The 20,141-nt window shown below is 36.7% G+C and overlaps 1 protein-coding gene across 6 annotated transcripts in view; it reads left to right on the top strand.

The window, feature by feature from the left end:
• The window catches only part of TRAF2 (TNF receptor associated factor 2), a 70,636-nt gene that overhangs the window by 29,467 nt on the left and 21,028 nt on the right, over window positions 1-20,141 (top strand). For 5 of the 6 annotated variants that reach the window (XM_020981827.2, XM_078149952.1, XM_020981830.2 and 2 more), the window contains 2 exons: window positions 14,071-14,232; window positions 17,537-17,611. In XM_020981827.2, the coding sequence (XP_020837486.1) occupies window positions 14,071-14,232; window positions 17,537-17,611 (237 nt within the window). The remainder of the gene's footprint in view (window positions 1-14,070; window positions 14,233-17,536; window positions 17,612-20,141) is intronic. The other variant, XM_020981828.2, reaches the window with a different exon arrangement.

The raw sequence follows: 20,141 nt of genomic DNA, 5'->3' as shown, positions 1-20,141 counted from the left end.
TAACTCTCCCAGGGTGAGACAGAAGACTTTAACCCAGGCCTTCCTGGCTTTAAGGCCAGCTCTATCCATTATGCCACACTGCTTCTCATATAAGTAATTACAGAATAAATATAATAATGTTAAATACCAGGTAATTAGGGAGGGGGTGAACACTAGCACTTGGGGTGAGGAAAGGCTTTTTTTGAAAGAGGGTGCTGGATCTGTGTCTGGAAGGAAGAGAGGGATTCTGTGACATGTAGAATTAGTAAGGAGGTGCATTTCAGGCATGTGGGATGACCAGTGAAAGAGTATAGAAATGGGAGATGTAGTATCATGTGTGAGAAGTAGAGAGAAGGCCAATTGGTTAAATCAAAGAGTTCAGGGAGAGGGAATAATGTCAGTGATTCTGGAAAACTGGAACTATGATTAGATCCCTGTTCAAGCAAAGTCACTTTAGTAGTTATGTGGAGGATAGAACTAGAGTGGGGAGAAATTTGAGGCAAAGAGAACAGTTAGCAGGCTATTAAAATTTTCTGGTCAAGAGGCAATGAGGAACTGAACTAAGGTGATAGCTATATTGAGTAGAGAAAAAGGATTAGATACCAGAGATGGGGAGGTTAGAAAAAAAAAGCAAAATTTGATGCATGATTGGATATGTGTCATGGGGGAAGTGAAGATAAATCCAAGATTAGAAGCCTGGGAAGCTAAAAGAATGATGATGCCTCAGACAGAAACTGGGAAGATAGAAAAAGGGTGGGTTTGGAGAGATAAGGAGTTCTGTTTTAGATGTTGTTGAGTTTGTTATTAACAAGGACATTCAGCTTGAAGTGTCCAGTAAGTAATTAGTGATGTGGTGTAGAAGCCCAAGGGAGAGAGTCGGACTGGACTTAAAGATCTGTGAGTCATCTGCATAAAGACGATAATTACGTCTGTGGGAACAGATGAGATCTCTAAAGAGAGAGTAGGGAAAAGAAAAAAGAGCCAACATGGAGCCCTAGGGAACACCCACAGTTAGGGTATGGGTGGTGAGTCAGTATAGGAAACCAAGGAGAACTAAGAGAACACAGAGTCACGGAAGCCCATTGAGGAGAGTGTCCGGGAGGAGAGATGTGACCAAAAGTGTCAGATGTAGCAGAGGGATCAAGAAGGATGAGGACTTTGGAAAAACCATCAGATTTGGCAATTTAGATCATTGGTCACTTTGAAGAGAGACATTTCATTTTAGTGATGAGGTTGACAGCCAGCTGTAAAGGGTTTGAGGAATAAATGAGTGGAAAGGAAATGGAGGCAATAAGTAGAGATAGCTTTCTCTAGGAATTGGGCTGAGGAAGAAAGGAGAGATTTAGGACGTTAGCTTAAAGTGGAGTGGTAGGGTCTAGTGAGGTACAGCTCTGGGGTCAAGAAGACCTGAGTGCAGATTTGGACTCAGACACTTAGCTAGCCCAGTGGCCCTGGGCAAGTCATTTAACCTCTTTTTCCTTCAATTTCCTCAACTGTAAAATGGAGATATTAATAGTACCTAAATCCCAGGGTGGTTCTGAGAATCAAATGAGATATTTGTGAAGCACTTAGCACAGTGAACATAGTAGGTGCTTAATAAATACTTATTCCCTTCACTTCTCTTTTTAATGATGGGGATCAACTTAGACGAGTTTGAAGGCAGGAAGGAGTCAGGAGATGGAAAAAGATTGAAATTTAGAGAAAAGAGGGATGATGGAGGGGGCAGCCTGCTGAGGAAGAGAGGGGGAGATGTGATCAAGGGCACATACCTCATTATCAGAGACTAAGAGAAAGGAGGAATGACTTGGGAATGATGTTAAGAGGTTTTGAGATGAAGGGGAGAAGAAGGAAGAGAGCCAGATGGTCTCGTTTTTTCTTAGGTTAGAAGCAAGGTCCTCAGCTGGGACCTGCAAGAGGTATGGATGGGGGGGGAGTGTGGGAAGCTTGAGGAGAGATGAGAAAGTGGATGAGTTTCTGTGGCGAGTGAGAGAGGTAATCAGGGAGAAATAAGAGGTTTGTCTTGCTGCAGTAAGGGCCTGGTTGAGGTTGGTTAATATGAATTTATAGTGTACATAATCAACATGCAAGTTAGTAACCGCTCCAGGCAAAATATTGACAGTCTCTGGAGCCTGTAAGTCTAAAAAGAATATTACCTACTCAGAGCATTCAGATTGTTGGGATGTGCACAGTGACTTTTCTTATCCTAGGAATTTGATAGCTGTTTGTATGTATTACTGCAGCTTTGTTTTCTTCGTGTGATGTATCACTTGAGTCATATAGCAGCGGTTTTTTGTCTTTTGAAAACACATAAAATTGAGAGTATAGTTAAAATATATGTACTCATTCCTAAAAGGAAACATAGTTTTGTACTAAGAATGACTAGCTTTTCTCATGTAGACCTTCAACATTCATAATTAATTGAAGCAAGCAAACATTTCTTCTATGCCTACCATCTGCCAGACACTGTGCTAGGGTAAGGAGGAAGATATAAAAAACAAATAGGAAACAATACCTGTCCTAAAAGAGCTTGCATCCTATCAAATGTCATTTTAGTGTTTGACCCTCTAAGAGGCCAGAGGGAGAGGAGAGGCAGTGTCCCTTGGCATATCAGGCCTGTCTTAGAGACTCCCCGCTGGCAAAGGACCAAAACGGAATAGTATCAGGATTCATTTGGTTGTGGCTAAACTCTGTGTGTGTGTGTGTGTGTGTGTATGTGTGTAGCTAATATTGAAAAGTAAGGTCTATTATTTAAATCCTTCTGTATTCTGGTAATTTTAAAAAATTTGGCAGAGAATTTTTATTTCAGTGAGTAAAAGGTTGGAACTGGTAAATAGATACTTGAGCTTTTTGATAATTATTGCCTTGAAGCCTTATTATTTACTTAGATCTTAGAGGTCAGTCACAATCAGTCCTGCTCAGAGCTTGAATACTCCATTAAAACTTTAATGTGAAGTCAAATCTGGTGGTTTGTAGGTATAATTTACATTCTCCTTTGAGTCAGGTAAGAAATTTTGACAACTTAGACAACCGTAACTTTTCAGAAATAAAATGTAGTGTCTGTACTTCAGAGCAACTTCCCAGTTTGGGCTTACAGCATTGCTTTTCATGTTTTTTTAGTGCAGTTCTGAAAATATTTTTGTAATAACTGTAAAATGATACATTTGTATAAAGTAATTTCATGTACATTAATCCAAATTTCCCAGGAACTCTGTGAGTCAGGCAAGGTAGGCTTCAATACTGCCATTTTACTATGAGGAGATTGATTCTCAGGCCAGGGGAAGTACTTAAGGTCACATGACTAGTAAATGGAGGAACCATTCCAATTAAAGTCTTCTGAATTCTAGTCCATTTCTGTTCCACGACACTATACTGTCTCTCTTTTAGTGATCTTTGATTCTTGTTCTAAGTAAAATACTTCACTTACTTTGGAGAGGGAATGATTGATGTTTGGGGGCGTGAAACAAGGAACACATGGCAAGTGGGTCAAAGATCTTAAGACTCCTTGAGCACCTGCTACAGTTGAGACAGTATGTCTGACTGACCCTGGCTAAGCCCATTTTTTTGCTCTCTGAAAGTGGTGGTCTGTTGTTGCCTTCTTTTTGCTTCTTCTTAGGGAACTTACTGCCATGCCCAGTGTCTCCTTGGAAAAGAAATCTTATTACAATTGAGAAGAGTTCATAAACCATTTAATGGCTATATTGTGCATTAGCAAATAATTTTAAGGTCTTGGGAAACCATACTAAAAATAACTACCAATTGATGTCAGTCAGCTCCTTTTATGCTGTGCCCTGATTAATACCTGAAATCTTTAAGTTTGTTTTGCTGTGTAGTATTATTAGTCAAAAAGTGTTTGTACTCAAGGTTAAAGATCCTACTCCATGTGTTTATTAAAAAGGCCCGCAATTAAATGAAGAGTTATGTGATCCTTAGTTAGAGGAAGAAATGCCTGATAATTGGGAGCCAGTGAATCAAATAAAAGAATAGTCAGTCTGAGATTAATAACAAATTAATATTTATATAGCTGTCTAAGATTTCCAAAAGGCTTTATGTAGTATCTCCTTAAACAGTTCTTTGAGGTAACTACTACAGGTATTATTATTATTCCCATTTTACAGATGTAGAAATTGAGACTTAGAGAGATTAAGTGATTTGCCCATAATTATACAACTATTAAGTATCAGAGGACAGAAGGAAAAGGTTATTAGGATCACTTGTCTGATTATTTGCTTAAATACAAATACATTTAAATTGGAAGTGAGGTAGGGCATAATCTGGCCTATCATCAAATGGAATTTGACCTAGCTTGGATGTTTGAAATAGCCTAATCCTCTCTACCCAGTTTGGTATGGCTGTCTGACCAGCAAGCCTGTGAGTGGTGTGTGGTGCTGCTATTTGCTTGAAGGCAAATAAATGGAGACTGAGCAGGGACTAGTTACCGTATTTTATCAGTTTTTCTTATACAGCTTTTTTCAGCTTGTTACCCAAGGCTATGTATGAAAATCCTGAACACAAGTGTATTAGTGGTTGGACAGCTTTGTAGAAACTGTGTCTCCATAGATTCACTCCACAGACCGCAGCCAAAAAATGTGGGCTGTGGGCTGTGGGCTGTAATCGTAACTCCTGCCAGGCATGCAGTGTGGAAAGTCCCTAGTTGTGCCATTTGAGAACAGCCACGGAAAGTACCTAAGAGGAGTCATTGTTTGTTCATTTGAAAAGGGCAGAGTGTTTCTGTAGGGACTCCTCATCTGGTTAGCCTTTGATTATGAATGATAAAGCCTTATCACTGGCTTTTAAAATTACTAAATGTTACAGGGCCAGAAAAGAGATGAAATACCCATAGATAAAGTTTAAACAAAGCTACCTTCTGGCACTAACATTTCCTTTTACTTCTTAAAACTAAGCAAAATTTATTTTCTCTTTAGGCTACTCAGAATACATCTGTTTCTACTCTAATTCCCAGTTGTCTGAATTGTTTGGTAAGCTGTAGAAAACTATAAAGTACTTGAATTAAAGTCAGAAAAATTCCATTTGGCTTTTGAATGTTGGGTTTTTTCTTTTCTCAGAAACTTTTACCAAAAGATTGTTTTTAACCATTGGTAGAATAAAGCACAGTTTTAAAAATCCATATACAGTATGGAGAAATTAATAGTCTTTGAAATAATAAATTGAGTCAAATTGGTCTCATTTGAAACTTGGAAGTATGATGCTTACATTTACTTAAAACTAAGTTAAATTGTAATTGAATGAAATATTGATGCCTCAGATGTTAATCTAGGTAAGGTTAATGAGGAAAAAAATAGGAACTTCCTTTTAGTTATAAGGTTGTAGTCAAAAGGTTTCTTGGCAGGTGGGAAGGACAGGGCAGTGGTATCTGCTGCAGTGTAAGTACTCTAGATTCATCTAGGGATTAAGACAGCAAAGCAGTTCTTATAAATCCATAGTGATACAGGCTTTAAATCAGCTCAATGGGAAATTGGATTTGTATGGTTTAGTCTTTGGCTATTTAGAATTGCTGAAGAAAGTTTATTAAAGCCAAGAAGCAAAACCAGTTAATTAGACTGAAACAATTAATGTGTGTTGTTAAATTCAGGTTATAGACAACGTTGGTTTAGGTTTGTATTACAGCCCAGAATTCAGGCTTTCTAGGTAAAATGAATTATGTATTTTAGGTTTTATGCTACTGTTTCAGAAGCTCCTTAATATTTTCCAGATTTTTCTGAAATTTGTAGAAAAGTGGTTTTGGAGAACAGAATTTCCCCAAAATACTTCCCCATTTCATACATACATACGTACCTCTACCCCACTAGCCACATTATTTGTAGAACCCATAGTGATTTTTTTCAGTCACTACTTTGGTGGCAAGATTGAACCTCTTGTATTATAGACTTAGGGTTTTTTTTTGTAATGTTGGTATTGCTAAAATTGATTTTGATATTCCCTGACTAACCTTTAAAGTTTCTATTCATATAGGTTTTAAGATAATGCCTGTTGATCTTTAGTGCCGCTATTTCAAATTTAGGAATACTTACGAGTATAATTAAGCTTGTACTTAATGGCATTGGAGCTTTAAGTGCTCTGAGAAAAGATTTACGAGAAGCTTTCATTTCTATTTGGACATGCCCTTATAACAGGATTTTAATAGCGAGCCACTATTGATATGTTGATTAGAGGCAAGGGCCCTAGCCTTATTTCAGGCAATACTTGGACACTTTGAGAGGGAGGTTGAACAGATGTAGACTTACCTCAGTAATGTTAATGGGTTTGTAGATTTGACTTTTAGGCCTCAAAGATGAAAGCCCCAGAACTGGGTGTGAAGAAAAAAGTCTGTAGAAAAGCAAATGGTATTTAGATACCAAATCTGAAAAGTCAATCCAAACCCTACAGTATGACAGGTATACCCAAGGGCTGACTGAGTATGAGATTGAATAGATCAAGTGCTTAGAAAAGAGGTTACAACATAGGCTGTATTAGTCATTCTCTGGAATTTTTATATATTTTGCTTACTCCTAAAATATCTAATCTTTGCTCTTAGCAGCTGTGTTAATTCACACGGAATGAAAATACTCAGTGAGCATATTTGTAGATACTTAAAATTGTAGAGTAATACAAGAGTAAACCAAATCTGTGTTTTCTGGCATGTTGCTTTCAAAGTCAGTGAGATTGTTCTCCAAAGAAGCCCAGAAAAATCCCCTTAGGCCGAAAACTCATATGATAAAATAATTGCTAAACCAATTGGGTATCATTGGAGAACAAATACTAATATTAGGGAGAGCCCCAGATAGTCAGTATTTAAATTTAGTCTGCTTTTGAATGCAGAAAAAATGATAAAGGAAGTAATAAAGTCAGAGAAGGATCATCTAGTTAGTAATGCTGTCCACCATCTTTTTTGCAAAAAAGGTAGGGATGTCAAAAACAGCAAAGAGTTTTCTGGAATTCTGTACCAGTTTTCACAGAGGTTACTGATATGTGAACTGGTGTCAGACATTAAATATTAGATACAGGCTTGGTTTCCCTCCATATGCATTCAGGTGGGTCCCGGTGGTTTGCTCTCAAATTCTTAAAGAATAAAAGCACTTGTCATTTTTGAGACAGTTGATTTGATGTATCCAAAAAAGTAAATGCTTTTTTGCAGTGTATCTGTTTATCTTAAAAACAAAACACTGTAATATTATAGAGAATATATAGCCCTATAAACAGGCTATTGTTCCTTGCCTGTAAGCCTAGCTAATTTCCAGAATTCAGTATGATGCCTTTAGTTAAAACTTTCTGTTTTTTAAAATTCCCATATACCCAATTTATGTATTATATTTAAATATTTAAAAGCTTCTTAGTTCTTGAAACTTAGTAAAAGTTACATGTCAGGGAAAGGAGATATTTTCAGGTGATGTTTCAGTCTGGACGAGGCCTTTCTTGTTTAATTGAGCTCTTGGGCCTTTGGCAAAGCAGTACTTTGGTATAATACAAAAACTCATGTATGCAGTGTGTTATCTCCAATCTTCATATGAGCAGTTCGATCTGTTGGCTCCTTTTTTACATAAGTAACTACATACTGCATGGTACTAATCAATCCTGTCAAAAGTCACCAGTCACGGAATAAGGTATGTTCCCTAATTGGTAAATTTTCACTGTAAAGATAATACATAGCAAACTGTATTTTGTTAGAGAACATAAAATTAAGTAAAACCAGTACCTCCTTTAGTGCACTCTAAGATCAGCTGTACTGCTGGCCTACTTATTCTTCCCTGGACATGATACTACATTTCCCATATCTTTGCCTTTGTACTGGCTGTCCCCCATGCTTTCCCTTCTCACCTCCACCTCCTAGAATAATCAATTCCTGGTTTCCTTCAAGACTCAGCTCAGATACTACCTTCTTCATGAGATCTTTCTTGGTCCCTTTCAGTTGTTAAAACCTTCCCTTCCAAGGTTACCTTCCATCTAATCTGCATGTGCATGGCATGTACCTATTTATTTTCATGTTCTTTCCATTAGAGTGCACATTCTTTGAGGGAAAGGGATATTTTTTGCCACTTTTTATATCCCCAACACTTAGCACAGTACCTAGAACATTTAATTAAATGATTTCTGATTAGTTAGTTGACTGATTTTCTTGCTTAACAAGACAAAATACCCAAGATAATCTGTTAAAACATGGTTAGCTTTTAATGTTGGCATTCAGGACCGTCCATCACCTAGCTCGCTATTTATCTCTTAAAACATGGTTAGCTTTTAATGTTGGCATTCAGGACCGTCCATCACCTAGCTCGCTATTTATCTCTTTATTTTCTCTCAGCACTCTAATTCAAGTTTTCTCTAATTAAACTTATTTTCCTTATCTTCTAAAATACATGTCACATTCAGTTTCATGACTGTGTGAAAACAAACTGTTCTCAGGCAATTTTACAAAGAAGTGCAAACTATCAACATTCATTTGTCTGATGTAAAGACTGGAAAGTAGTTTAGCAGAAATTAGGTTGAGACCAGTATCTTGCACCATACACCACAATAAACTCAAAATAATATTAATACTGGACCTATATATTAAAGGTAACACCATTTTTAAAAATTAGAAGAGAACAAAATTAAGTACTTTGCACCAGGGTGGGAAGATGATGGGAAGATTCTTGACCAAATGAGGAACAGAGAAGATAAAACTTTTTTTTTAAATTTCATAACACTGAAAAGCTTTTACACAAGAAAATCAATGCAGCAAGGATAATAAGGGAAACTCTTGACTGGGGGCAAAAAATGCATATCTCTGATGTGCAAGATAAATAGGGAATTAACACAAATGTAGATTAGGTAGCAGCTAGGTGAAACAGTGGATAGAGTATTGGGCCTAGAGTCAGAAAGACTGAGTTCAAATCCAGCCCTAAATATTTACTAGCTGTGTGACCCTAGGCAAGTCACTTAACCCTGTTGGCCTTAGTTCCCTCATCTGTCAAATGAGTTGGAGAGGAAATGGCAAACTATTCCAGTATCTTTGCCAAGAAAACCCCAAATGGGATCCTGAGGAGTCGGATATGACTGAAATGATTCAACAACAGACAACAAAAAAATAAGACCAAGAGCTATTCCCCAGTGGATAAGTGGTCAAAGGATATGAACAAATAATTACTAAAAGAAGTTCAGACTATTAATAACTTTATGAAAAATTGCTCCAAATCACTGATAGGAGAAATGCAAATCAAAATGACTCTAAGGTCATCTCAGACCTAGTTAATTGCCAAAGATAAAAAAGATAGGAATAGTCATTGTCGAAGAGGTTATGGAAAGGAAGATACCCTGATACATTGTTAGTGGAATTGTGAATTGGCACAATACTAGGAAACAATTTGGAATTACTCTAAAAAAGTAGATAAAATGTCCATACCTGAGTCCCACTGCTAGGTATGTACCCCCAAGAAGGTCAAAGACAGAAAGGAAGGACCTATATATCCCAAAGTAGTCCTAGTGGCACTTTTTATGGTAGCAAAGAACCTGAAATAGATGGTAGATGCCCGTCCCTTGGAGAATGGGAAAAAAAATTGTTATAAAAAGATAATGGACTATATTTGTGCCATAAGAATTATAAATATGAGGAATTAAAAGAAGCATTGGAAGCAGGAAAACAATAGATTTGAAAAGAATAGGGGAAAAAAGAAATTGAATACTAGATAATTATAATAACCAAGCTTGTCTAAGGAGAAGAGTTGAGAAACTGCTCTTTCCTCCCTTAATAACAAAGGTGGAAGATTATAGATGTGGAATGTTAACATACACTGTCAAACACAGTCAAGGTGCTGCTTAGTTTTGGTGAAGTGCTTTTTTTCCTCTTAAAATATTTGTTGCAATGGATGGCTTGCTTAGGAGAAAAGAGAGGAATATGTTCAGAAATAAACGTGATGTATAAAGTAAAAACATAATAAAAATAAGATTTTAAAAGCACGATGTGAAAGTTTCAAATCACTAATTTGTTTTAACATTCATTAAAAATTTTTTTTTGTATTTCAGATTCTTTTCCTTTAGCCTCTTCCCATCCATTGAGGAGGCAAACAGTGTGATATCAATTATACACACGAAGTCATGCAAAACATTCCCATATTAGCCATGTTGCTTATAATAATAATAATAGCAAGAAACAGTGAAAATTTGTTCTTCAGTCTGTATTCAGTTCATCTGTTCTCTCTGGAGGTGGATAGCATTTTTCATCATGGGTCCTTTGGAATTGTCTTAGATCATTGTCTTGATCAGAGTAGCTAAATCTTTCACAGCTGATCAATACTTACAATATTGCTGTTACTATGTACAATGTTCTCCTGGTTTTACTCACTTAACTTTGCATCGCTATATATAAATCTTCCCAGATTTTTCTGAAATCATCCTGTTTGTCATTTCTTAGCACAACAATATTCCATCATAATCATACCACTTGTTCAGCCATTCTCCAATTGATGGGCATCCCCTCAGTTTCTAACTCTTTGCCACCACAAAAAGGGCTGCTATAAATATTTTTGTACATTAGGTCCTTTTCCCTCCAAATCACTAATAATAAGAGAAATTCCTATTAAAACATTCCTGTGATTTCACCTTGTATCACACCTATCAGCTTGGCAAAGATGACAAAAGATCATAATTATCAATGAGGAAGGGACTGTGAAAGACAGTGACCCTGTGCCTCATTTTCCTACTTTGTAAAATTAGGGAGTTGGAATGATTTCTCTGTGGTCCCTTACAGTGCTTGCTGACAGTGTGGTACTGTGGATAAAGCCCTGGATTTGGAGTCAGAGGTTCTGGGTTTGGTTGATCTCAGAGGGCAGAACCAAGAGCAATGGGTAAACGTTTCAAAGAGCCAAACTTAGGTCTGATGTCAGGAAAAATTTAAACAGCTCAGAAGTAAAATGGGCCACTGTGGGAGGTAGTAGTTTCCTTTTCATTGGAGGTCTTCAAGCAAAAGAAGGTTGACAATTTGTCAGGTGTGTTATAGAAGCAGATGTCTTTCTGCTACGATATGTTTCTTTGAGTGTAGGTTGGACTCTAGTTAGGTAGTAGCTACTGAGTTCCCTTGCAGCTCTGGAATTCTTGATTGTATTATGTACTGTTGGTAGAAGTGGAAATTGGACCAGGCATTCTGTAAAATTGTTTGAAATTCTATTAGAAAGGTCATTCAACCTCCCATACGCCGTGGTCCATTAACATCACAACTAGTTGTATGTCCCAAGGAGATCAGACACAAAGGTAAAAGTCTCATATATACAAAAAATATCTGTAGCAGAATTTTTGTGGTAGAAAAAACTACTGATAAAGTGAATGCTTTTCTTTGAGCATTGCTTAAACAAATTGCAGTGCATTTAAGTAACGTAGGGGTTCTTAACTTTTTTGTTGTCATGGACTCCTTTGGCAGACTGGTGAAGCCTATGGAGCCCGTGTTTTTAAAGGCATGAAATAAAATATTTAGGGTTACAAAAGAAACCAATTATGTTGGTATTTATTTGTGACCCCAGGATAAGAGCCTCTGATGTAATGAAATATTATTGTACTGTATGAAATGACATATATGCAGAGAAACGGGAATATTTATAGCACTTAGAGTAAATGAAGTAAGTGGAGTAATAACCATAACAACATAAAAGAAGGTACCGTTGAAAAAAGAGCTGGGACAAGATGTGGTGGTGCATGCCTGTAATTCCTGCTGCTGGGGAGGCTGAAGTGGTGGAGCATTTGAGTTCAGGAGGTCTGAACTGCAGTTGGGAGGGCTAAAGCCAATGAGTGTTTGCACTAAGTCTGGTACTAGTATGGTGAGTCTTAGGAGTGGAGGGCCACCAGGCTACTGACTTAGGAGAGGAAGATACATAAATATGTTTAATGATGAAAACATTTTTGCCTTTACTTACTCAGTGTAGTTGTATTTTATGCTTCAGTTAAATTAAAAACAACAACAGCAACACAACAAAGTTTTCCTTGTCTAGACTGTAAGCATTTACCAAGAACTCAAAAAAGAAATATGTATACTGCTCACATTTGATACCATTTTGATATGGCATTGGAAAGTCATCCATACAAGAAGTATGAATACAACAGCAATACTGTCCATCTGCCATTGCCCCAGACCTTTCAGAAAGCATGTGAACCTGAAAGGGCATTTTTCGTGAGGTAGCATAAGAGAGGTGCTCACTGTATAGGTTCAGTGGTCCTTCAGATCTTCATGTATCACTGCTGTCAACTCTGGAGCTTGTTTCCGGAGGTTTGGTGACCTTATGGAATATAGTAGAATTCAAGGGCTTTTCCACCTTGCATGGAACCACATTTTTATAGTTTTTCTATAAGCCATGGCAGTATCTAGTCCTTTCAGATGCTACGGTTAGTGCTGTCCCCGTTCGTTGACACAGAGCATGCCATGTTTGTGAAATATCTTTATTAGGCCGCTTACACTGAATGCATTGATTATTATGTGACCGTTCCTGTGCTAGGCACTGTGGCTAAAACAAGAAAAGTAGTCTACTTGTAGTCCTAGTCCTCAAGAAGTTTAAAATCTGTACTACACTGCATTTACTTGCTTATACAGGATGTCCCAAAAGTCTTAGTGTATTTCCCCCCTCTCCCACCTCCCCCAGTTTTAAACTGTTAAAATTAAAACTGCCCTAAGACTTTTGGGATGCCCTGTATATTGCCTTGCATTCTTTTTCTAGTTTTTTTTTTTTTTGCGTGAATATACTTGTTTCTCCAGCTAGGTTGTAAACTCCTTTAAGACAGGGACTATAAATAGCCTGCCTTTAAAAAATTTATTCTCAGTGCCTATCACAGTAAAAAGACACACTTAATACACACTAAATGAATGGGGAAAAGTTTTACAAAACAACATTTTTAAAAGATTACTACAGGTATAATTAGCTTGGTGGCAAAATGGAGGAAATTTAAAATGCTTGGAATAAAGCAAATATGAAAAAAGAGGGGGGGCAAACAGGAATAGGTAGAGAATGGCAGCAAAGGTTTAGGGTACAGTGCTTAACCTAAATATATTAATGTTCCTAACTTAATGTCAATAGTATGGATATACGGAGGGATTTTTTTCCACTCAGTAATTGAAATTGCATTGACTCAACCATATTTCCTTGACTCCTTTTGTGGTAAAATCATCTTAAGTGTCTTCAAGATAGCTTGCCTGGGTTAGGATGGCTTAGGAAAGTGATCAAGGCAAAGAGCAGTCTAGTGGGTTGGGCCTTTTAAAATGAAAGTCAAAAAGAAGTTACATTCTTTAAGTTTAATGTTCCCCTTCAATGGGCACATTTGAGAATTTGGCATTTGGTCTTTAGTGGCTTGGCACTGTGAGCTAAATTGAACACCTGGAAGAGGAAATGACAATGTTAGATAGCAGATGAAAAGTGTGCCTGATACGTGTTTGAGTGATATAAATATGAGAGGGAGTCCAGATAATGGAAAATCCAGCAGGAAATTAAACAGATACTTTGAGAAAAGGAGAATATTTTCCTTGACTGCCTCTCTCCAAGCTGTTGCTGGTATGAGAGACCCGCTTCTTCTGAGGGCAATCATAAGCTTTATTACTCTAGGAAATTTGCTGAAGGTCGAGAGAGCATGTAAAAATAAAGTTCTTATACCTCAGACTGCTGCCACAGCCCTAAAGGTATTTCTTGATGTATTTTAAAAGAGGTGATGTTATGTTTCCTCTTCAGCAAAGTCTGGGGGAGAGTTCTCTTCGTTATCATTCTTATCATTTTTCTTTCTCTCTTCAATCTAACATAAGAGCAGATTTTCATCATACTTTTTACCTTGCTACAGCTATCCAGCCATATCAGTAAGGGATCTTGTCCATTCTCAGATTTACTGGAAGATGCAAAAGAAGGAACATTCCTCCAACTTAGGACCATCATTTTGGTCCAGTCTTGACTACTTTACATTTAGTGTCTTTAGAGCAGCACCTTTAAACCTAATTTCAGAATAAGAAAATGAGGGCATATACACATGACCCTCTTCTTGTGGCACCGTCAGGGAGTTAATTAATCTGGCTGACAAAACAGCAGATCCCTATTTTGCTGACTCCCAGTAAGCCTCCCATTGTTTGCTCTATTGAACCTGCTCCCTTTGTTGCCACAGAGCTGCCATGAAGGACACTGCCCATTCATGCTAATCGAGTGCCCAGCATGTAAGTGGATGATCAAACTGGGTGAGAAGGAGCATCATTCTGAGCGGGAATGCCCAAAGAGAAGCCTCAACTGCAGATACTGCAAAGTTCTTTTCTACTATCCTGATATTAAGGTACGAGACCAAAAGCAGGAGTCACTTGGCCACATCATGCTCTTACAGTGTAGTTCTGCCTTTTCACTCAAATTGACTGATTTAGGATCTGTGATGATCTACGACAAAAGCTGCAGTAGAACAAACAGACTTCTGATGGGCTGAAGAGACAGTCATTTTGGGAATTCTTAAATTGAGTGCTTTTTTATAGTAAAATGATGATAGGTTATTAACAATACGCATGTAGTACAGTAAACCTATTAGTTTTTAAATCTGTGGAGTTCTCTTTTCTGGTTTTATTTTTTCATTTTTGTTGCTCACTTTCATTGTCATCACAAAGAATTGCAATGTAGGTGAGTTTGTGTGATAGCATGACTTAACTTTTGGATATATAAAGTGACTACAGAACAATTTTTAATGCTTTCATTTTCCCCCTGGCATTTTTCAAGCCTGTGATCATATCACAATGAAAAAAATGAATTGGTTGAGGACCATCTATGACATCTGTTTTGGAAACTTCAGCACAATCCTGTCAAACTCTCGGGTCCCAGACTTCAGTCTAAAGCCAGTCTGTGGTGGGGCTCAGGGCTAACTGTTTGGGGCACTGGAGTTGGAGGTGGTGGGCAAGGGAACACAAGGAGAGGGCACATGCACTTTCTCTTCCCTCTGGAACCAGCTTCAGACTATCTATAAATGGCAGTGGCTTACTGTTCTACAAGTAGTTTTTATCTTTTCTAAGAATCCTGGTTGATTTTCAGACAGCATGGTATTGCCCCCATTATATGATAGAGGCACTGCTACTGAGACCTTTCCTTTGGTCCTGTTTTCTTTCCTCTCTTTTTCCTTCAATTTAGTTCAACAAACTTTTATTTAAGTGCCTGCTCTGTGCTGGACTTCTGGTGATGATCTCAATATGAACTCATTGTGCTAGCTATAAAAGTCAGTTATTGGGCTTGAATCAGATGGGCGTGAAATTTATTCACTTGCCTTAGATTTGTTATTGTTGGGTGTTCTGCATTTGTGGCAAGAGGTCCTATTTTTCCCATGTAGATTGGGTGATTGTGTAGGAAGTTTTAGTTTTGGGTGGAGTAAGTGAAAAATAATCTGTTGGAGTGAGGGATTCGATAGATATGCAACCTGCATATTATTTGGGATGGTGCACTGAGTGGTCTTAATATTTTTGATTGAAGTAGAAGCGGGTATGTTATTTAAAACTGCTCAGTTCTCTTGTGTTTCTCACATCTAGTGTTTTACAATCTTAAAGTAATTTGTCATAAAGCAGATACATGGTTTAAAAAAAATTCTAGTGGCATGGTTTTAGTGATCTCACAGTATTTATGTAGAACAAAGATAATGGTGGCTGATTTATTTTATCAGTAAAAAGATAAATGACAACAAAAATGTGATTTAACATATTTTATTGATGGTTAGACCAGTGTCAATAGGAAAGATATTGTTTCCAAAGAGTTTCGAGCCATTTTATTTCATTTAGTAGGAAAATTTGAGGATTAGTAAGATGGAAGGTTTATGAGTGACAATTTTCCTCCTTCCCTTTTACCTCCCCCACTGAAAAAATAAAAAACAAAAACCCTCGTAAGAAATAAACATAGTTAAGCAAAACAAATTTTCATATTGACCATATCCAGAAATGTGTATCTTTTTGCATATTAGTCCATCACTTCTTTATTAAGAACTGGGTAGCATTCTCCATTATTTTGAATCAGGCTTGATTGTTACAAAGTTCTTAATTCTTTCAGAATTGTTCATTTTTACAATGTTGATATTATAGTGTAAGTTGTTCTCTTGATTCTGCTCACTTCATTCTGAATCAATTCAGACAAGCTTTCCCGGGCTCTGAAGCAGTCTCTTTCTTTATTTCTCATAGCACAGTAGTATTCCGTTACATTCATATACCATGATTTGTTCATCCATTCTTAGTTGACTGGTATCCCCTTAGTTTCCAGTTCTTTGCCACTACAAAAGGAGCTTTTGCAAATATATCGTACTATGTATAGGACTCTTTCCTTTTTTCTTTTATAAAACTCATTGGAGTGTAAACCTCATAGTGGTATTGCTGGGTCAAAAGGAATGTAAGGATCTAGTTACAAATTGTTTTTCAGAATGGCTGTACCAATTCATAACTTCACCAGTAGTATATCAATGTGTCTTTTTTTCCCACAGCTCCTTCAACCTATATTGTTTTCATTTTTCATTTATCAATCTGATGGGGTGAGGGTGAACCTTAGAATTGTATTAGTTTGTATTTCTCTCAGTATTAGTGATTTGGAGGATTATTTTTCAAATGAGTACAGGTAGCTTGGATTTCATTCCTTGATAACTACCTATTGAAATCCTTTGATCACAGTTTTGTTTTTTTTTTTGTGAGGCGATTGGGGTTAAGTGACTTGCCCAGAGTCACACAGCTAGTAAGTGTTATGTGCCTGAATCCAAATTTGAACTCAGGTCCTCCTGAATCCAGGGCCGGTACTCTGTCCACTGCCCCATAATTTCTTTTTAACAGGTATGAGTCAATCAAAAAGCATTTATTGAGCACTTACCATGTGCCAGTTGCTAACTTCTGGAATGGAGAAGAAATACATTAAAAGAGGGCAAGGAAAACTAATGTTTAAAAATAGACCTGACATATAAAGGGTGTCCTAAAAAAGTCTTAGCATAGTTTCAAGCTATTATTATTCTTTAGCTTAAAACAGAACTAAGACTTTTGGGGACATGTTATATACATGGTATCTGTAGTAAAGGCAAACTAAAATGTTAGTATTGTCTTTAGATCACTGATGTTTCTTTTAGCATGGTCTTGTAAAGGCCTAAGCCTATAGGGATATTGTTCACTAGCCATGGAAGTCTTAAAGTCTTACTTACTAGAAGTCTTACTACACTGGAAATCTTGATCTGGCATGCTGATTTTAGAGCCCTAGCAAACCTGCTTTTCTGAAAAGCATTGGCAGGAAAGGTGAAATGATTTTCCTTTCTGTTTTTAGTCCCCCAAACCTCTTAATTTAGAGCTAACAAGTATTTTGAACTAGGAAGTTAAATTTCTGCTTAGTCAGTACTACTTTTGTGAAAAGAAACCCTTTAAAAAGGGTTTCAATTTCTGTATTAAGAAGATTCAGTTATCAGTGTCATGGGAAAAGATCTTTTTCTTTAAGAAGCTATATAAATGGAAAAATTGCCCAAGCAATACTTAACTTTCATGAGATTAATCTTCATTACCAGATGGGGTATTTAGGCGGAATTAGGTAGAAGTGAAGGGTTGAGGGTCATTTTTGACTCTCAGCCCTAATGATTCTTGTCTCTTTCTTTGAAGGCCCATGATGAGATCTGTCCCAAATTTCCCTTGACTTGTGAAGGCTGTGGTAAGAAGAAAATTCTTCGAGAAAAAGTAAGTTGAGTTTCTTTCATATATTTTAGGACTCAGGATAACAGAATGTGCTCATTTTATAAATATTGCATTTATACTGAATGACATTGAGACAAAATTACAGACTCAGGCCTACAAGGCCCAGAAAAGAAAGAAAAACAATTGGCCCACGTGCCAAGGACCTTGCAGATAAGAGAGCTAGTGAATAGAAATATATGCTTTCCTCCCATTGGCAGTATATGGATAGCAAAGTGACAAAAAAAATGGCAACTCCTTTTATTTTTCCAGCAAAAATTCCTACAAGCAAGTTGTTAAGTGGCTATTTCCAGTAACTTTTTAAAAATGTTTAAAAGTGTTTTTTCCTATGAATTACTTGATTCCTGAGTAGGGGGCCTTACACAATTTTGTACATCTCTTATGCACTTATCTCTACTGGACTATTACAATAACTTCCTAATTCTTTTTAGATGAAGATTCTTCTCCAGTCCATCCTCCATGCAGCTGCCAAATTTATATTCCTAAAGTACAAGTCTGACCACGTCTCTCCTCTCTTCAGGAAGCTTTAGTAGCTCCTCATTGTCTCTAGGATAAAATATAAATACCTATGTTTGGCATTTAAAACCATTCACAATCTGGCTTTTGTCTGTTTTTCTAAGCTGATTACTTATTGCCCCCATGTTATTTTTAATGCTATGATGACTTGCCAGTCAATACTATTTCAGGAGAATTGCATGTCGAGTTAGATTTTTATCAGTTAATCCAGGATAACACCAGGAACAAAATTATTGACGTAAATGTGAATGAAAATAATTTTTTAGTGACACACAAGATCCACAGGCCTCAAGAAACAATAATTTGTTTAGGGACTTGGAATTTTTCTGATAGCTGCCTAGATATTCTTAGGACATTTGTGTTGTCATAGACATGTCTTGAAGAAACCTGTGAAAGAGTAGGTCTTTCTGCCTATCCTGGGAACTTGTTCGCCTCATTCAGTATACATTTATTAAGTATCTACTGTGTGCCAAGACGCTTTACTTTTATAAATAATAGAAGACACAGATTCTCAAAAAAAGATTATTGACTAAATAGATCTTTGTTCTATAGTTAAAAGAGGAAATATGATTTTTAAAAAGTATTGCTCTTAAAGCATTACTTCTCCCTGCAATTTTGATATAAGTACATTTTTAATATTGACGAAAGCCTATATAGTTTTACTGATTTATATAGCGTTTTTCTTCTAAGTAGGTCAACATTTTAAAATTTATATTTTCCTTATAGCTATTATAATATTCCTCTGAGGTCAGTAAAGTCAGTAAACTTATTCTTGTTTTAAAGATGGAAAAACAAGGCACATAATGATTACCAAACTTAACCAAGGTCATAGTATCATAAAATCATAAAGTTAGAAAGAAGTAGGAAAAGCACTGTATTTGGAGTTTAAAAGAACCTAGGTTAAAAGTCCTGCTGTACCAGTTAAGCAAAACCATCTGACACAGTTACCATGTCTGCCTGTATATGCAGTGTTTTGTATTCACAGTCCCCCCACATCTCTGCCAAGGGGAGAAAAGCATATTTCCTTCTTTTTCCTCCAGGATCAGAATTGGTCAAAACAGCTGCTCAGTATTGAGCTTTTATGTTTGCATTATTAAAATCATTAAATATATCGTTCTGGTTCTGCTTTCTTTGCTCTTCATTAGTTCATATAAGTCTTCCCATGTATCTCTGATTTTATATTCATCTTTTATTAGAACACAGTAATATTCCATGGTATTCATGTACTACATTCCATTAAGTCATTTTTGGGCACTTAAATTAACCCCTCTAGACCTGTATTTCCTCATCTCTAAACTAAAGGGCTTAGACTAGATGATGTCTAATGTCCTTTGCCATTCTAATTGTGTGATCCCGTGAAAGAATCATAGTAGTTGTTTAGCTCTTGCTTCTGTTCATGTTTCTATTTCCTTGTCAGTTAACCTAGTTGGTTATATATCCTATTTCAAGTGTCCTAGCAGAGCTTCACTGGGTAACTCACTCTCATGTTAACTCATCCAAATGATGGGTAAATTTAAGCTCATTTACTTCATCTTATTGTTGCATGTACATTTCCCCTTGGTGTGGAGGTGAATAATAATACTTTATACTTATACTATTCCTCTAACTGAGGACTGTGTAATATTGAGGAATATTTGCTGATTCACCTTCCAGGATCCTTTTGTAGATGATGATTTGTTGACAGAGATGGTTCAGTGTCCAAATATCCTGATTTTTTGGTTCTTCATAAAAAATAAATTTTTACTGGTCCCTTTTATTTTTGCATCACCTATATTTTCACTGTAACCATTATTGTAACCTGAGAGCCATCCATGTAATAGAAATTTGTCCTTATATATTTTAATTAGCATTTATCAAAGAATGAGGAAAACTTTCCTGTTAGAGTAAACTTGAATGCTCTCTATTATCTAGATGTTGAAAACAAAAAAATCATTGACAATATTATAAAATGTCAAGCCATACACACAACTCCTTGAGAACATTCTCATCTTATAGTGAA

The sequence above is a fragment of the Phascolarctos cinereus genome, unplaced genomic scaffold, assembly GCF_003287225.1.
Source record: "Phascolarctos cinereus isolate Bilbo 61053 unplaced genomic scaffold, phaCin_HiC Scaffold_2;HRSCAF=192, whole genome shotgun sequence".
NCBI classification, from domain to species: domain Eukaryota; kingdom Metazoa; phylum Chordata; class Mammalia; order Diprotodontia; family Phascolarctidae; genus Phascolarctos; species Phascolarctos cinereus.
The sequence above is the reverse complement of the archived record's forward strand: the minus strand, read 5'-3'. Positions and strand labels throughout refer to the sequence as shown.